Source organism: Tursiops truncatus, chromosome 15 (assembly GCF_011762595.2).
Source record: "Tursiops truncatus isolate mTurTru1 chromosome 15, mTurTru1.mat.Y, whole genome shotgun sequence".
NCBI lineage: Eukaryota > Metazoa > Chordata > Mammalia > Artiodactyla > Delphinidae > Tursiops > Tursiops truncatus.
The window spans coordinates 61472529-61487493 of NC_047048.1; the positions used below are offsets into that span (position 1 = coordinate 61472529).

General features: G+C 50.4%; 1 protein-coding gene across 1 annotated transcript in view; it reads left to right on the plus strand.

The window, feature by feature from the left end:
- CHMP4B (charged multivesicular body protein 4B) overlaps positions 1-5066 on the plus strand; it is a 46899-nt gene extending 41833 nt beyond the window's left edge. The window contains exons 3-5 of the mRNA XM_033840906.2: positions 1297-1411; positions 2466-2592; positions 4197-5066. Coding sequence (XP_033696797.1) covers positions 1297-1411; positions 2466-2592; positions 4197-4261 — 307 coding nt within the window. The 3' untranslated portion in view covers positions 4262-5066. The remainder of the gene's footprint in view (positions 1-1296; positions 1412-2465; positions 2593-4196) is intronic.
- The last annotated feature ends 9899 nt before the right edge of the window (positions 5067-14965 follow it).

A 14965-nucleotide genomic window follows, 5' to 3' on the forward strand; every position in this document is an offset into this window, starting at 1 on the left:
TCAGGGGTCCTGAAAAATGTGGTACATTTGAGGGCTTTAACTCCCTCTCTTCTTAGGTCTGTTTTTGATGGAATTTTCTGCCTCCCCCCTTGCTCTTGGGCTTTGGCTATCATGTTGACAGTGTTCTTGACCTCAGCATTCCTTCCTTTATGTGGCTACTTCTCATATACAGTGGCCGAAGAAACTAGATAACCGAGCTTGTTATATTTGTAATTAAAGGCCAGGGTAACACTAGGCTCCAGATGAGGGCCTCTCCCAAACAGAACAAAATTCTGCATTTGTTTTAGTGCTTGAACTTGGCATTGTATATTTGGGGGTGCTTGGAGCACTTTTTTGCTTCCTTTGGGTACTCAGCCGCGCTGTAGAACAGGGACTGGCCAAATGCAGCCTGTGGGCCTGCTGCCAGTTTTTGTAAATAAAATTTTATTGAAACACAGTTGTGTCCATTAATACATATTGTCTGTGGCTGCTTTTGTGGCACGTGGCAGGGTTGAATTTTTGTGACAGATCGTATGGCCCACAAATTCTAAAATATTTACTGTTTGGCCCTTTACAGAAAAAGTTTGCTGATCCCTGTTCTAGAAGTGTGGGATTGCAGGAAAAGTAGCCTTGAAATAACTGAGCTGTCGTCTGAGGGGATGTTCACTGGACTGAGCCTCCTGAGTGAGGTCCATGTCTGCTTCGTGTCCATGTTCTCCAAGATGCCTGGCGCACAGCACGTCTCAGTGAATACTGTGCATGCCTTGAAGTATACATGTGTATATTATATTGATTAATTGTAAGTTTATATGATTGACAGTGTTATAGAAAATAATTCTGCATTGTTTGCTTTTCCTTTGGGGCCTAGTAGAGGAGCCATGAGTGGATCTGTGTAGACGGGAAGGGCCTGTCAAACGGCGTGGCTCTGTTTTATGATTGTGATTTTACCTCCCCCGGTGCAGAGTTGCCCTTGAGCTTGAAGAGCTACTGGTCCAGGAGTTCAAGTCCCATGGTCTCATCCAACATGTTTACCAGCTTGCATGAGAGACCCTGACAATGGCACCTAACTTTGCCAAGCCTTATTTCCTTAGGGTGTTGGACTAGGCGATGTCTAAGGATGCTTCCATCTTCTTGGTTCTGTGATCCTCTATTTTAAAGAGGAGGAGGAAGACAAAGACAAAAAAGGAATTCCTCAGAGGGAGTAATTGTGGGGCTGGGGCTGGGCAGCAGACTGCGGGGAGCGGGGCTTCTGCTTCTGCCTCACAGGCCCTCTTTACACAGACTGTCCAACATGACATCTGTCTGTTTCATTTAAAGGGACATCGATAAAGTTGATGAGTTAATGCAGGACATTGCTGACCAGCAGGAACTTGCAGAAGAGATTTCAACAGCTATTTCAAAGCCTGTAGGGTTTGGAGAAGAGTTTGACGAGGTGAGTGGTTTCATGCAGATCACACAGGTTTCACAAATGATTCCTGGGCTGCCTCTGATGTGCTCTTGAAGCCTCTCTGGCAGGGAATGTGTGGTTTGGAAGTCACCAGTTCTCGTCCCTCCAGAGACTTGAACATAGACAGGGCATGGTATTAACCCTCCCTAATTCTGGGTTTTGAGGGCTGCTTTCAGTGTTTGGGGAGCTTAGGTGGAGTAAAGGAGCCTTTGTTGGGACCCCTCAGCAGACTTCAGGTCAATATTGGTTTCAACAGGTAGTTACCTGCACCTTTCCGTGGTGAGTCCTGGGCTCAGAGCTGGGGCAGCTGAGGCCACCATGCCCTGGAGAAGTTTACAGGATTTGCCCTCAGACAACTCTGATGTGAGATAAAGGTGAAGCCAAGGAAGGAACATTTACACCTGATCCCCCCTGAAGGATCTGTCTGGAACTTGGCCACCTACCAACTTCTGCTGTGGCAATTAGAACGTTGGGTCTCTTAGGTTTTTAAAATACAGTTACAGGCCCTGTACCTCATTCTGCCTTAGATTTGAGTGCACTGAAGGTCAGGCTCTCTTCATCAAACCTAATTCTTTGTGCTGATTCCCACTGTATAGCTGAGGAAACAGCCTGTGGCTCTTACCCTTGGCTCCCAGCACCAGGCTTTTCATGTTTTCAGATTGGAGTTTGATGGACTAGTCAAGTTCGTTTCAATTCAGCAGACATTCCTGAACATTCACTCAGTGCGCCCAGTTCTGAGATAAGGAAATGGGAATGATAAAATACAGTCCCTTTCCTCAGGATGCTCACAGCCTGGTGCAGGGGCCCCAGACGTAGACAGCAATAATAGCTCATAGTGTGTTACGTTCACCAGTGGAAGTATGTTTAGGATGTTTGAGTCACAGAGTGTGGACCTGGAGTTCATCTCCCCTCTGACCTTCTTAGAGGGGCTGTGGGGCTTTTAAAAAATGAGCCATCCCCTGAGCCATCAGCTAAGAGGTACCACTGGAGGGGCTGGGATTCCAAGGTTGTCTCTCATTTTTGTGTTTGCTTTTACCAGGATGAGCTCATGGCAGAATTAGAAGAACTAGAACAGGAGGAACTAGACAAGAATTTGCTGGAAATCAGTGGACCGGAAACAGTCCCTCTACCAAATGTTCCTTCTATATCCCTACCATCAAAACCCAGTGAGTACTTTTAGCCACATTCATGACATACCCGTGACCCACGTGGTGGGTAGTCTTGTGGTTGGTTGGCTTCAGCTTGGGTCCTGAGTTGCCCAGAGTTGAGAACCAGATAGGATCTGTTGTGACAGCCCTAAAGACAGTGTCACCTGCTCTTTCCTAGTTTCTCTGTAGAGCAGGGTTTCTTCACCTTGGCACTGTTGACATAGCCAGACCATTCTTCAGGTGGGGACTGGGAGGGGGCCCTGTCCTGTGCTCTGTGGATCTCTAGCCGCACCCATGGCCTCCACCCACTAGATGCCAGTAGCATCCCCCTCCCCAAGTTTTTTTTTTTTTTTTTTTTAAAGAGTTAATATATTTTTTTTAATAGTGTTTATTTATTTTTACTTGTTGACAGTTCGCTTTATTTATTCATTTATTTTTATGGCTGTGTTGGGTCTTCGTTTCTGTGCGAGGGCTTTCCCTAGTTGTGGCAAGCGGGGGCCACTCTTCATCGCAGTGCGCGGGCCTCTCACTATCGCGGCGTCTCTTGTTGCGAAGCACAGGCTCCAGATGCGCAGGCTCAGTAATTGTGGCTCACGGGCCTAGTTGCTCCACGGTATGTGGGATCCTCCCAGACCAGGGCTTGAACCCGTGTCCCCTGCATTGGCAGGCGGACTCTCAACCACTGCGCCACCAGGGAAGCCCCCTCCCCAAGTTTTGACAACCAAAAATGTCACCGGAGTTTGCCAGATGTTGGGGAGTGGGGCGGGTCACAGCCAGTTGAGAACCATTATTGTAGAGTTACTTTCCCTGTGCCACCAAACAAGGGGAGAGTTTGACAGCTCTTGCTCCCCGTCTAGTATCCTGTGCTGTGCACACCTGTAAAAGCCGGGGCCTCAGAGGTTGCCACGGTAGGAAGGAAACAGCTTTGGCTTTTTTAGAAACCTGGTTCTATAAAACCTTCGCTTCCTTCTTCCTTGCCCGCGCCTCCCGCCGCCCCACACTGTTTCACCCTTGGGTAGAAGTTTTCCACACAGAACTTCTAGAAAAGGTGAAGCTGCTTGATTTGGCATGGAGAGAGAGGCCAGGGAGCGGGGTGTGACCAGGCTGTGTCACCTCACTCTCCCACAGATCAAGGGGAAGTGGCCCCTCTAGTCGAGTCAGCTGCGCGGGGTGGGGTGTGGGCAGAGGGGGTCCGGAGGCCGTCCAGCAAGATGCCGGCAGCGTATAGAGGTGGCTTAAGCCCTTGAGGTGGAAGGGGGTGGCGGGCGGGGATTAGAGCTCTTCCGGGGTTCTTCCCTCTCGCCCCCACCTTGCATGCTCTGGGGCTGAGGCCATGCATGGAGCCTGATGGACTCTCAGTGTAGAGTCCTCCCCGCTTTGTCTGGCTCTGGTGTGGGGGGAGGGGAGGTGCTGGGGAAAGTGTGCCTGGTTATCTGGAGTTGTATGTTGCAGCTTTTAGGCACAGAGAAGCAGTCTGTTGATAGCCTGGAGAGGAGGCTGGCTGCAGGGGCGGGGCTGTTTTGTAGACACCATGTAGCGCAGCCCTGGCATCCAGCCAGAGTGTGTGGCGAACACTGCAGCCAGCCTTCCTAAACTAAACAGCTTTTCCTCTCTTCACACAGCCAAGAAGAAGGAAGAGGAAGACGATGACATGAAGGAATTGGAGAACTGGGCTGGATCCATATAACTGGTCCAGCGCGGGCTGGGCCCAGACAGACTCTGGTGGCCTGCGAGGCGGGCAGGCGTGTGCGTGTGTGGGGCAGGCAGGCCGTGGTGCAGGCAGGTTCCATCGCTCTCGAATCTCCCTCCAAAGCAGTAGGGCTGCATCACTGCTCACTCTGCATAGCATGGTCTGCACCCAGCGGTACGGGTTGGGGGGAGGGGGGTGGGGGGCTGGGAGGTGCCTGCTGTTTATAATGTTGAATTTCTGTAAAATAAACTGTATTTGCAAATCCAACATTGAGCTTCTGGACTACGCTAACTCCACTGATGAACCTCAATGGAAAGGGTCGACCGTTTGCCGTTGAAATGATCTGAAAATGTAGCCTCTGTCCTTTTATGTCAGCTGACTTGTCGCACATCTCTTTGTAAGACTCGTATGGTACTGGCAGAAGAATCATTTTTTTAAAGCCATAGGCTTTTCCTCATCCTTGGTTGTAATAATGTATCTGATTTTCGTTTCCTCAAGAGCTGTATTTCTGTCCATCATGTGTGTACTGGCCCCTGTGTTTCCCACCCTGGCCCACTCCTCTCTCCCACTCGCCTGGTCTTTTTGGAGTTTGTGACACTGATTTGAAATGGATGGTGTTCTTTTGAGAGCGTGTGAGATTGTTAGAGTTAAATTCCAGCTATACATTTTTCTAACATAGCTCTAAGGTCCTTGTTGCTGTTTGTGATAACTGAGAGGTAACTCATTGGAAACATGTGCATACATTTATATTCAGATGAAGTTATGGTTTGCACCATCTATTAAATATCTCGATTAATTTTCATACTTTGCCATTGTGTTTAATCATTCTGTCGTTTGCTTTGGGAGTTGGCCCTTTCCAGGCCAGCGTCGTATCCAGTGGCGTCTGTAGAAACATGGAAGACTTGAGCATGATGTGTGTCAACAATTTGAACCAAGAGCAGAGCGTGTCTTACTAGAAATGTGTTTAGGTTCCAGAAGCCATGGATCTGTGACCTTCACCTTGCTTGGGGACCCTCTGGGCACAGTTCAGGAGTGAGTTTGTTCTTGTGTGGCTCCAGGGTCTTCCCTAGTTCTCCGTCAGCATCCGTGGGCAATGCCAGCAGGACAACAGACCCTCCACCTGTTGGAAACATTGGTGTGCCCACTGACTAGGCCCATCTGGTGCCTTTCCTGTGGGGTGGAAGCGTAGGGCAGTGACTGAGAATCTAGCTCACAAGTCCTAGTCTCAGGTCTGCGGTGACTTGCCCTGTGACTGTTACCCGGCCTCTTCCACTGTCTCTAGTTTTCCTTAGTCTTATACTACCTTAAGAATCTGATGAACACTGTGGACCCGCTCCTTCAGAAAAGTGGATCTATGCCTATTCATCCCTCCTTCTGCATGCAAATTGGCAGAATTGAGAGGATCGCCCTCCAGTACCCATCCCCAAACCTCTTGAGATTAAAACCAACCTGATAAACAACAAGGTCCTACTGTAGAGCACAGGGAACTATATTCGATATCCTGGGATAAACCATAATGGAAAAGAAAATAAAAAAGAATGTATATATGTGTATAACTGAGTCACTTTGCTGTACAGCAGAAATTAACACAACACTGTAAATCAACTCTACTTCAATAAAAAAATAAATAAGAAAAAAAAAGAAACAAGTCAAAAAAAAAAAAAAAAGGCAGCCTGAGTTCACAATTAAACACGCCATCGCTCACTGGGTGTCAAGCTGTCCACCTGCCCTGGATCACGTTTTCCCATCTGTGAAACAGTGCGGGGGGACCAGATCATTTCAGATGTCCTGTCTGAGAAGCTGCTCCTGCCCTGCCCCTCACCCCTCACTGGTCCTCCTCCCAGGGCTGCCACACTTAGAATCAGGACTTGACCACAGAAAATTCATGACTTGTCTGGATGTTGGGTCTGGACGTTCTCAGAAGTTCTTTCCACCTCAACAAGAATCTAGTGGCAATGTTTGCTGCCATACTCCATCTTCTCAGCCTACAGTTGGTGGTCCGAAGGCATCATTTAGTGTGGGAAATGTAGAGTGGACATTATGCTCTTCTCGTCAACTGCCTCAGGGGCTTCTCACCCCAGGAATAGGTGAGGGGAGCTGGCACATCCAAGCCTCCAGCTCTGGCAGGCCCGAAGCTAATTCTTGGGCAGTGTCTGGGGCTCCTCTGAGAAATAGCTGCTTAATCCTACTAGATGTGGGCTTCGTGCCGGGCCTGTGGGATGCGTTGTTCAGTAATGCCCAGTCCCTTTCCTGCTCTCTGGAGGTTCTCAGGCTGGAGAGAGAAGCGACCGTATCAGGATTCCTTTGCTACAAGCTACAGAAGATTCAACTGATGTAAGCAGTAAAGACATTTACTTATCCATTCAAAACTTATTTATTGAGCACCTCCTGTTGCCAGGCACTGTTCAAGGCACTGGGAGTGTATGCAACAGACCGAGGCCCTGCCCTCAAGATGTTTATATTCTAATAATCTCAGGACAAGAAGTCTTAGGTTGGGGACTTCCCTGGAGGTCCAGTGGTTGATTTTGTGCTTCCACTGCAGGGGGCATGGGTTCGATCCCTGGTTGGGGAACCAACATCCCACAGGCCATGCAGTGTGGCCACACACACACAAAAAGTCTTATGTTGGCCGGGGGTTTGGATGGGGGCGGTGGGGGCATGGGGGGAGTCTGGATTTGTAGCAGTGGCTCAACTGTGTCCTCAAGAACCAGGTTCTTTGTATCCTTCTGCTCTGCTCCCCATGGACATTAGCTTTTCCTTATCTGGCTTGCTGCCTCTTGGTCATGAGACGGTCCTTTATCACACACCCGGGGTCTAGAGGCAGGAGGAGCAGCAGTAGCCAGATTTTCTTTCACCTCCGCCCAGGTTAGCAGGAGGCAAGCCTTTCCCAGAAGACTCTACACAAACTACCCCTGTGTCTCATGGGCCATAATTGTCACATGGCCACTTCTTGCTGCAAAGGTATCTGGGAAAGTGGGGACCAGACAAAGGGGTCCAAACAGGATCCTCCACTCGGGGTGCAGTTGGGGGCCTCCCTTCCCGGAGCCCATTACTGCCCGCTTGATATCTGGACTAAAGTGGGTTCTCCAGAAACCCAGGAAGGAAGAAGAGGGGATGGTTGCTGAGTAAGTGGCATCAAGTATCCGCCTTGGAGGCAGATACCAGAAACCAGACAGACGGGAGATTACGTGCTTCAGTTTCTTCTAAAAAGCAGATTGGGGGCTTCCGTGGTGGCGCAGTGGTTGAGAGTCCGCCTGCCGATGCAGGGGACATGGGTTCGTGCCCCGGTCCGGGAAGATCCCACATGCCGCGGAGCGGCTGGGCCCGTGAGCCACGGCCGCTGAGCCTGCGCGTCCGGAGCCTGTGCTCCGCAACGGGAGAGGCCACAACAGTGAGAGGCCCGCCTACCGCAAAAAAATAAAAATAAAAAGCAGATTGGCTCCTGACGGGTTCCTTTCAAACCCCTCAATCTGCCTCCACCCTCTCCTCTTCTGTGGTTGGAAAACTAAAGGTATATTGGAATTACCCAGGGAACTTGTTAAAAAATTTAGTCTCCTGGGCCCCATCCCCAGAGGTGGGTGGGGACCCAAGAATTTGCGTTTTAACAAACGCCTTGGGTGATTCTGATGTAGGTGGGCTGGGGCTACACTTTGGAGCACTCAAGTGGACGAGATAAGGCAGAATGGCTTATGTGGGCCCTCCGTGACCTGCCTCCGTTTCACCTGCCCCCGTGTCTCCCCTTTATGCAGGCTCCAGCCCCTGGGCCTTCCTCTGCACACAGCCCGCCTCATCCTGCGGGCCTGCTGCTTCCTCTGCTGCCCCCGCCCCCCGACCCCCACCCCGGCTCTTGTGATTCCCCACTCACTCCCCAGACAGTGAGGTCACTGCACTTCCTGCCTCCTGGATCTCCTTGGCACAGGTCAGGTACTCAAAGGCGTTTGTGTGAATGATGTGTGTGGTCAGAGAGGACTGCTTAGCCAGGACGGGGTGGAATTTGCACTTGGGCTTGTGTGCCCGAGAGCATGGAGAGTTCTAGACCCAGGGGAGCTTGTGAAGGGAGCTGAGGGGGCAGCGAGCTGAGGGGCTGCCTCAGGAGGATTTGACTCCGGGAAGGGCTTGCTTGGGAAGAGGTGGGAGGTAGAAGTGGAGAGGTTGGGGCTGGACTGGGATCTTGAGCGTCTGAGAGTAAGGAGTCTACGCAGTCCTTAAGAATCAGGCAGGGAAGGGAGAAAGGAAGGAGGGGAGGGAGGGCAGGGGAAAAGGAGGAAAGAAAATCAGTTGCTCAGGCAACGATTTGGGGGCCAGGGGAGGGGTAGAGAAGAAGCTTTCTAGGCTGCCTCCCATTTCCCTTAGTGAAGTGAGTGTGGCGTTTTTAGAAGCAGCGGTACCGTGGAGTAAAATTCTGGACACTGGGTGGGTGTGTGGACAGACCACCGCAGCAGCAGGCCAAGGTATAGAGATGCCAAGAGCACAGGGCTCTGGAGTCCGGCACACAAGCTTCAGATCCTGCCCTTGCAGTGCCCAGGGACTGTGTGAGCCTGGGGAGGTGACCTCACGCCTCAGCCTCAGTTTTTCTCATCTGTAAAATGCAGGTCATAACACACCTGCCTGTATTAGTTTCTAGGGCTGGTGTAACAGATGACCACAAGCTAGGTGCCTTAAAACAATAGAACTTTATTCTCTAACAGTTCAAGAGGTCAGAAGTACAAACTCGAGGTATCAGCAGGGCCACGCTTCCTCCAGAGGCCTAGGGAGGATCCTTCCTCATCTCTTCCACCTTCAGGTAGCTCCTAGCATGCCTTGGCTTATAGCTGCATCACTCTAACCTCTGCCTCTATCTTCACATGGCCTTCTTCCCTGTCTCTGTGTGTCCTTTTCTGTCACTCACAAGGACACTTGTCATCACGTTAGGGTCCACCCTAATTCAATGTGATCTCATCTTGACCCTTAACCACATCTGCAAAGACCTTTTTTCCAAGTGAAGTCACATTGTGACGTTCCATGTGGACGTTAATTTAGGGGACACTATTCAACCCACTGTGCTGCCTCATACAGCTGTGAGATCATGGCCTGTAGCACCCAGCAGGGTTTTGGAAGCTCTGTGAGGTATTACAAGCCCCAATTGCTAAATGTGAAAACCAAGGCTTAAAGCAGCTTTGGATTCCACCGCTAATAAGTGACAGAGAGAAGCTAATGAATTTCTTGTGCTATAAAGACCATTCATTCAACAACTGTATTTTGGGCACCTTTGTGCCAGCTCTTATAAAGCCCTTGGTGGGAAAATTAGACATCGCCATCCTCCTCTTCATCATCATCGCCAGCACAGGCTGGATAATCAATGCAGTGAAACCAATTGAGAAGAGGGCACCTGACCCAGGAGGGCTTGTGGGAGGAAGCAGTCTCTCAGCCAAGATTGAGGGGTGCTAAGGACTCAGCAAGGGAAAAGACGTGAAAGACAGAGAGCCAGGAGGATAGTTTTCAAGAGCATGTGAGAAGGCCTGGAGGCCACCTTGGGCTTGCTTGTGGGTCTGAGCGGGACAATGACACAGAATCAATAGACCTTTGGTAAGTATTTATGAAATTAATACAGATGAGGAAACTGAGGTGCCAAGGCACTTCAAGTCCTATAGCAAGTACAGGCAGAGCTAAAAGACATGAACTTGACTTGAGTCCCTGTCTCCCCATCCAGGTCTCTTCCTGTCTGCCCTGGGTACCCACCTTGCAGAAACAGCTTCCTTCCTTCCTGCTAAGCTGCATCCTGGCCTTACCCAATAAACAGAGGAAGCAGGTGCAGCTGGGATAGAAGCATAAATCTTTGGGTCCCGCAGCCCAGACTCTGCACCCATTGCAGGCTAGATTTCCATGAGGCTCAGGCTAAACTGGACCCAAATTCCCACTGGGCAACTTGGGCTGCAGTAGGGGAAAGCAGACGTGTGTTCTCCTGCTCACAGTGATGTTACGTGCCTGGACTTTTTGGTTTTCAACAAGAACAACAGTCTCGAAAGAATGGCAAACATTAAGGGAGCATTTACTAAGACCAGGTGCTTAATCTGCTTCATCTCATTTAATCCACACAAGAACTGTTTCAGGGCTGAACCACTCATTGTCCTATTTTACAGCTGAGAAAATAGGCTCAGAGGGATAAAGTGACTGGCCCAGGGTCACAGAGCTGGCGAGCCGCGGAGCCACAAGAGTCCAGACCCCAAGCCCTTCCCTGCCATGTTGGTGGGGGAGAGGTAGGTTCGCAGGGACTCCCCTGTCTCCTTTAGAAGGTGCCACTCTGAATGTGACCAAGTGCTGAGGTCCAAAGAGGAGGCCAGCTCTCTCGGAAGTCTTCCTACTGAGAGTAGAAAGGCCATAGGCAACAGGATCTAGACTTATCCAGGTGACCTGGAATGGAGCTGTGGGGTCGGAATCATACAAGTGGAATTGGGCTGCTAGCCCCTTCCACAAGGGGCTTTGAAGATGGGACTCCTTTGGGGCTGGTTTGCCCTTCCCACCCCGAGGCCCCACCTCTTTTCCCCCAAACCACCTCACCAGTACTACCTCTGTTTCCTTCTCTTCCTCCTCCACTTGGGCAGCTATGGGGGGGACACTTGGGTCCCTTGCAGAAAGTGTGGACAGGGATCCCGTGGTGTATTCGATGATGACACTTCCGCTTATCTACTGCTTCACAATAAACCACCCTGAAAGTTAGTTGTGAAAAGCAACTGTTTCGTTATGTTCACGGATTCTGTGGTCAGAAATTCGGGAAGGGCCCAGTGGGGGTGACTTGTCTCTGTTCCATGGTAACTGGGGCTTCACCTGCAAAGCCCCGGAGGCTGGTGACGTCAACAGCTGGACCGTCCGGAGGCCTCTTCAGTGGCATGGTGTGTGTGGCTTCTCCATGCGGCTCGAGCCTCCTCACAGCATGCAGGCCTCAATGTAGTCCGAGCTCAGGGCTCTAAGAGTAGTTGTCCTGTGGAGGTGCCTCACCCTTATGACCTAGTCTTGGAAGTCATGCGGAGTCACGTCACTGTGTTTTACTGGTTACAAATGAATTGCAGACCCACCCAGGTTCAAGGGGAGGGGAACTCCACCCTCCAGTGAGGGCAGGCTTAGTTCTAAAAGAGCATGAGGGAGGGAGGGATAAACTGGGAGCTTGGGATTGACATATACACACTATGATATATAAAATAGATAACTAATAAGGACCTACTGTATAGCACAGGGAACTCTACTCAATACTCTGTTATGACCTATATGGGAAAAGAACCTAAAAAAGAGCGGATATTGTATATGTATAACTGATTCACTTTGCTGTACACCTAAAACTAACACAACATTGTAAATAAGCTATACTCCAATAAAAATTTTAAAAAAAGAAAAAGAGAAAAATAGAGCACAGGGGACAGGAGATATCATTTGGGCCCTCTTTGGGAGGCACAATCTGTCATGAGAGCTGACACAGAGCGCTTAGTATGTGTCAGGTATTGAATTAACTCGTCCGGTCTCTGAATCCACATCCGAAGAAATTTTTTTTGAGTACATGCCATATCTATATTTATATATCTATATCTATCTATGTCTGTATCATCTATATCTATATATACACATGCACACACTGAGTGGTATATTGAGTTCATAATATATTGTGTGCATAATAAACACACAACCCCCTGAGGTTTTATTTATTGATTTATTATTTATTTGGCTGTGTCCGGTCTTAGCTGCGGCACGCGGGATCTTTGTTGCGGCGCGCCCGCTCTCTAGTTGTGGTGCGTCGGCTTAGTTGCTCCCGCGGCATGTGGGATCTTAGTTCCCTGACCAGGGATTGAACCTGCATCCCCTGCATCGGAAGGTAGATTCTTTACCACTGAACCACCAGGGAAGTACACCCCCCTGAGGTTTTAAAACACTGGGATAAGAAGTAGACAATCAGCACTTCTAGTGTATTCTTCCTGTCTTCCAAAGAAGTCAAAAGATTTACCTCTGGGCTTCCCTGGTGGTGCAGTGGTTGAGGGTCCGCCTGCCAATGCAGAGGACACGGGTTCGTGACCCGGTCGGGGAGGATCCCACGTGCCGCGGAGCGGCTGGGCCAGTGGTCCATGGCCGCTGGGCCTGCGCGTCCGGGGCCTGTTGCTCCGCAGCGAGAGAGGCCACAACCAGTGAGAGGCCCGCGTACGGCAAAAAAAAAAAAAAAAAGATTTACCTCTGAAATCTGTCCCCTTTCTTCCCCTCCATTTGGTCCAGGACACCACTGAATCTCATCTGGGCAACTTTAACAGTTAGCTCTCCGATGTCTCTGTCACCCACCTTGCCTGACCCCCACTGATCCTTTCTTTATTGTAGCCAGAGCCAATGTGATCTTTCTAAAAAGCCGTCACTCCTGTGGCTTCTGCTACCCTCTGGACAGAGTCACAGCCTGCACATTCTAGGAGTGCTCTGGCCGGCCCCTGCCTGCTTTTCCAGCTTCCTTGAGGCTCGCTCTTTCGGCAGCGTTTCTTACGCTGGCGTTGGCAGAACATCTCATCAGCGATTCATCAGAATCTCCCAGGACCGATTCCATATGCCGGCTCCTGCGTGGGTCAGAATGTCTTGAGGAGTGGGGCTCTGGAAATTGCATTTTAAACATGCTTCCAAGTGATTATCTTTTTCATTAAAGTCTGGGAATCCCACTTAGCTTGTGAGATCATCTCTTCTAATGTAACACCCTCACTCCCATTCTGCAGATGAGGAGACTGAGGCCTAGAAAGAATGACTTTCCCATGGCCTCAGCGTTCATGTTAGGGAACTGAAGGGTTAACTCGTCAGACTTCAGGGCGAATGTGCACTGAGAATCTCCAGGAGGCGTTTTCCAAACTTCTCGATTAGGGTGTAGTTTTCACCGAACACTTTTTGGGAAACGTTGCTACCACTCCATCCAGTAAGCGGTGTGATGCTGTGGTCCAGCGCAGGGGCCCCGGCCCCCAAAGAGAGTGGGGTCCTTCCCTCCCCCTCCTCCCCGGTTTGAGGGACCGACGCTGCCGCGCTCCCAGGTGCCTGCAGGTGGCGCCATCTCCCAGCAAGTGAGGCACCGCGCTCCGCTGGAACCTCTGGGAGGGGATGGGCTCTTCCCGGGTGGTCTGCGCCCTTGGAGGGAAGGGAGAAAGGAGCTGGGGTGGGGGAGGTGGGATGGGCATGGGCTTAGAATCCCCCCCACCCCAGCCATCCCCACCTGCCTGCTTTCTGGGGTCTGATGAGAGAGGCGGACGCGGGGATAATGGGGTTGGTGGGTGGGTGGGGGCATTATAATCACAACAATCGTAATAATAATAGTCATTATCTACTGAGCCCCAGGGACCGGGCGGGCGAGGAGGTGCGGCAGGTGTGCGCTGCTTCCTCGTCCTCTAGGAGGTCGCTTGGTCCCTGCCCTCGCCCAGGAGTCCTGTAAAGGAGGTCAGCCCTATGAGTGACACCTCCTCCTTGGGCTTGGCCTCCACGTGGGAAGGCAGGGATGGGTCCAAGGCCCAGGACTTCAGTTCTTGAACTGAAGCTGGACCCGCACACTCCCACCTCAGGCGAATTAACTTTTTCAACCCCACAAACCCAGTTTCCTCTGCCCCTCCTTCCTGTGAAGCTTGTGGACCCTCTGTGGAGGGCCCCAGCCTTCCTGCCCTGGCCCTCCAGCTTCAGGAAACTCTGGAATAAGGAGCGCCCAGAAACTATATTTTTAGCACACTGCCAACGTGGGCCTTGGACACACTCTGGGAAATGCTGATGAAGAAATGTCTTCGAAAAAATAAGACTCTGATTTGTAATGTTTGCTGATTTCCGTGGTGTAAATACTCCCACCAAGGCCAATTTCAAGCTACCAACAAGACAGCAAAATTCCTCAAAATTGAAAAATTGGCTCTCCGAGATGGTACAAGCCTGCTCCAGCATACCAGTGCAAAAAGGTTTATGACTCTGAGTGTTTAAGAAAGATCCTTTCTCTGCTTTGGTCAGGACCCTCTATGTAATTTGCAGAGGCCATGCAACATGAAAACACGGGGCCCCTTGTTCAAAAATTATTAACAATTTCAAGACAGTGACAGCAGAGTATTAAACCAAGTGTGGGGCCCTTCTGGGTGAGGGCCCTGTGCAGTTGCACAGGGTGCACACCGACAAAGATGCCCTGGCTCTGGTCCAGGCCACCAGCATCGCTTGCTTGTCTCTGCCTCCTCACTGGTTTCCCTGTCTCCCTGATCCCCTACGAACCATTCTCCACTTAGCTGCCAGGGTTACCTCTTAATATCTAGGCCAGGTGTTGTAGCTCCCCTGCCTGCCTCTTATCCTTAAGAGTGGGGAGGCCCTTCTGCCTGGCCTGCTTCTCCCACCCCTGGCTCCCCAGCTCCATATTCTCATAACTCCACACAAGTCCCGCCTCACTCTCATCACCTTAGAGGCATTACATTTACTTGTCTGATGTCTGTCTCTCTCTCCATACCCTAAGTTCCATGAGGGCAGAGGCCATTGTATTCTTGTGCTCGGCACCACTGTGTGTGCGCGCTTAGTAGGTCTCCATACTTGCTAACTGAATAAATGAATTAATTGATGAAATAATTATTTCATGGTCCAAATAATTATTTGGACCAGGACAGGGGTTTTCCAATTTTTTTGGTAACAGAATCATTTAGTCCAATGAGGGTAGCCCATTATATGATAAAAGTGTAGCTGGCTGCTTTGCCTGCTGTGGGGTGG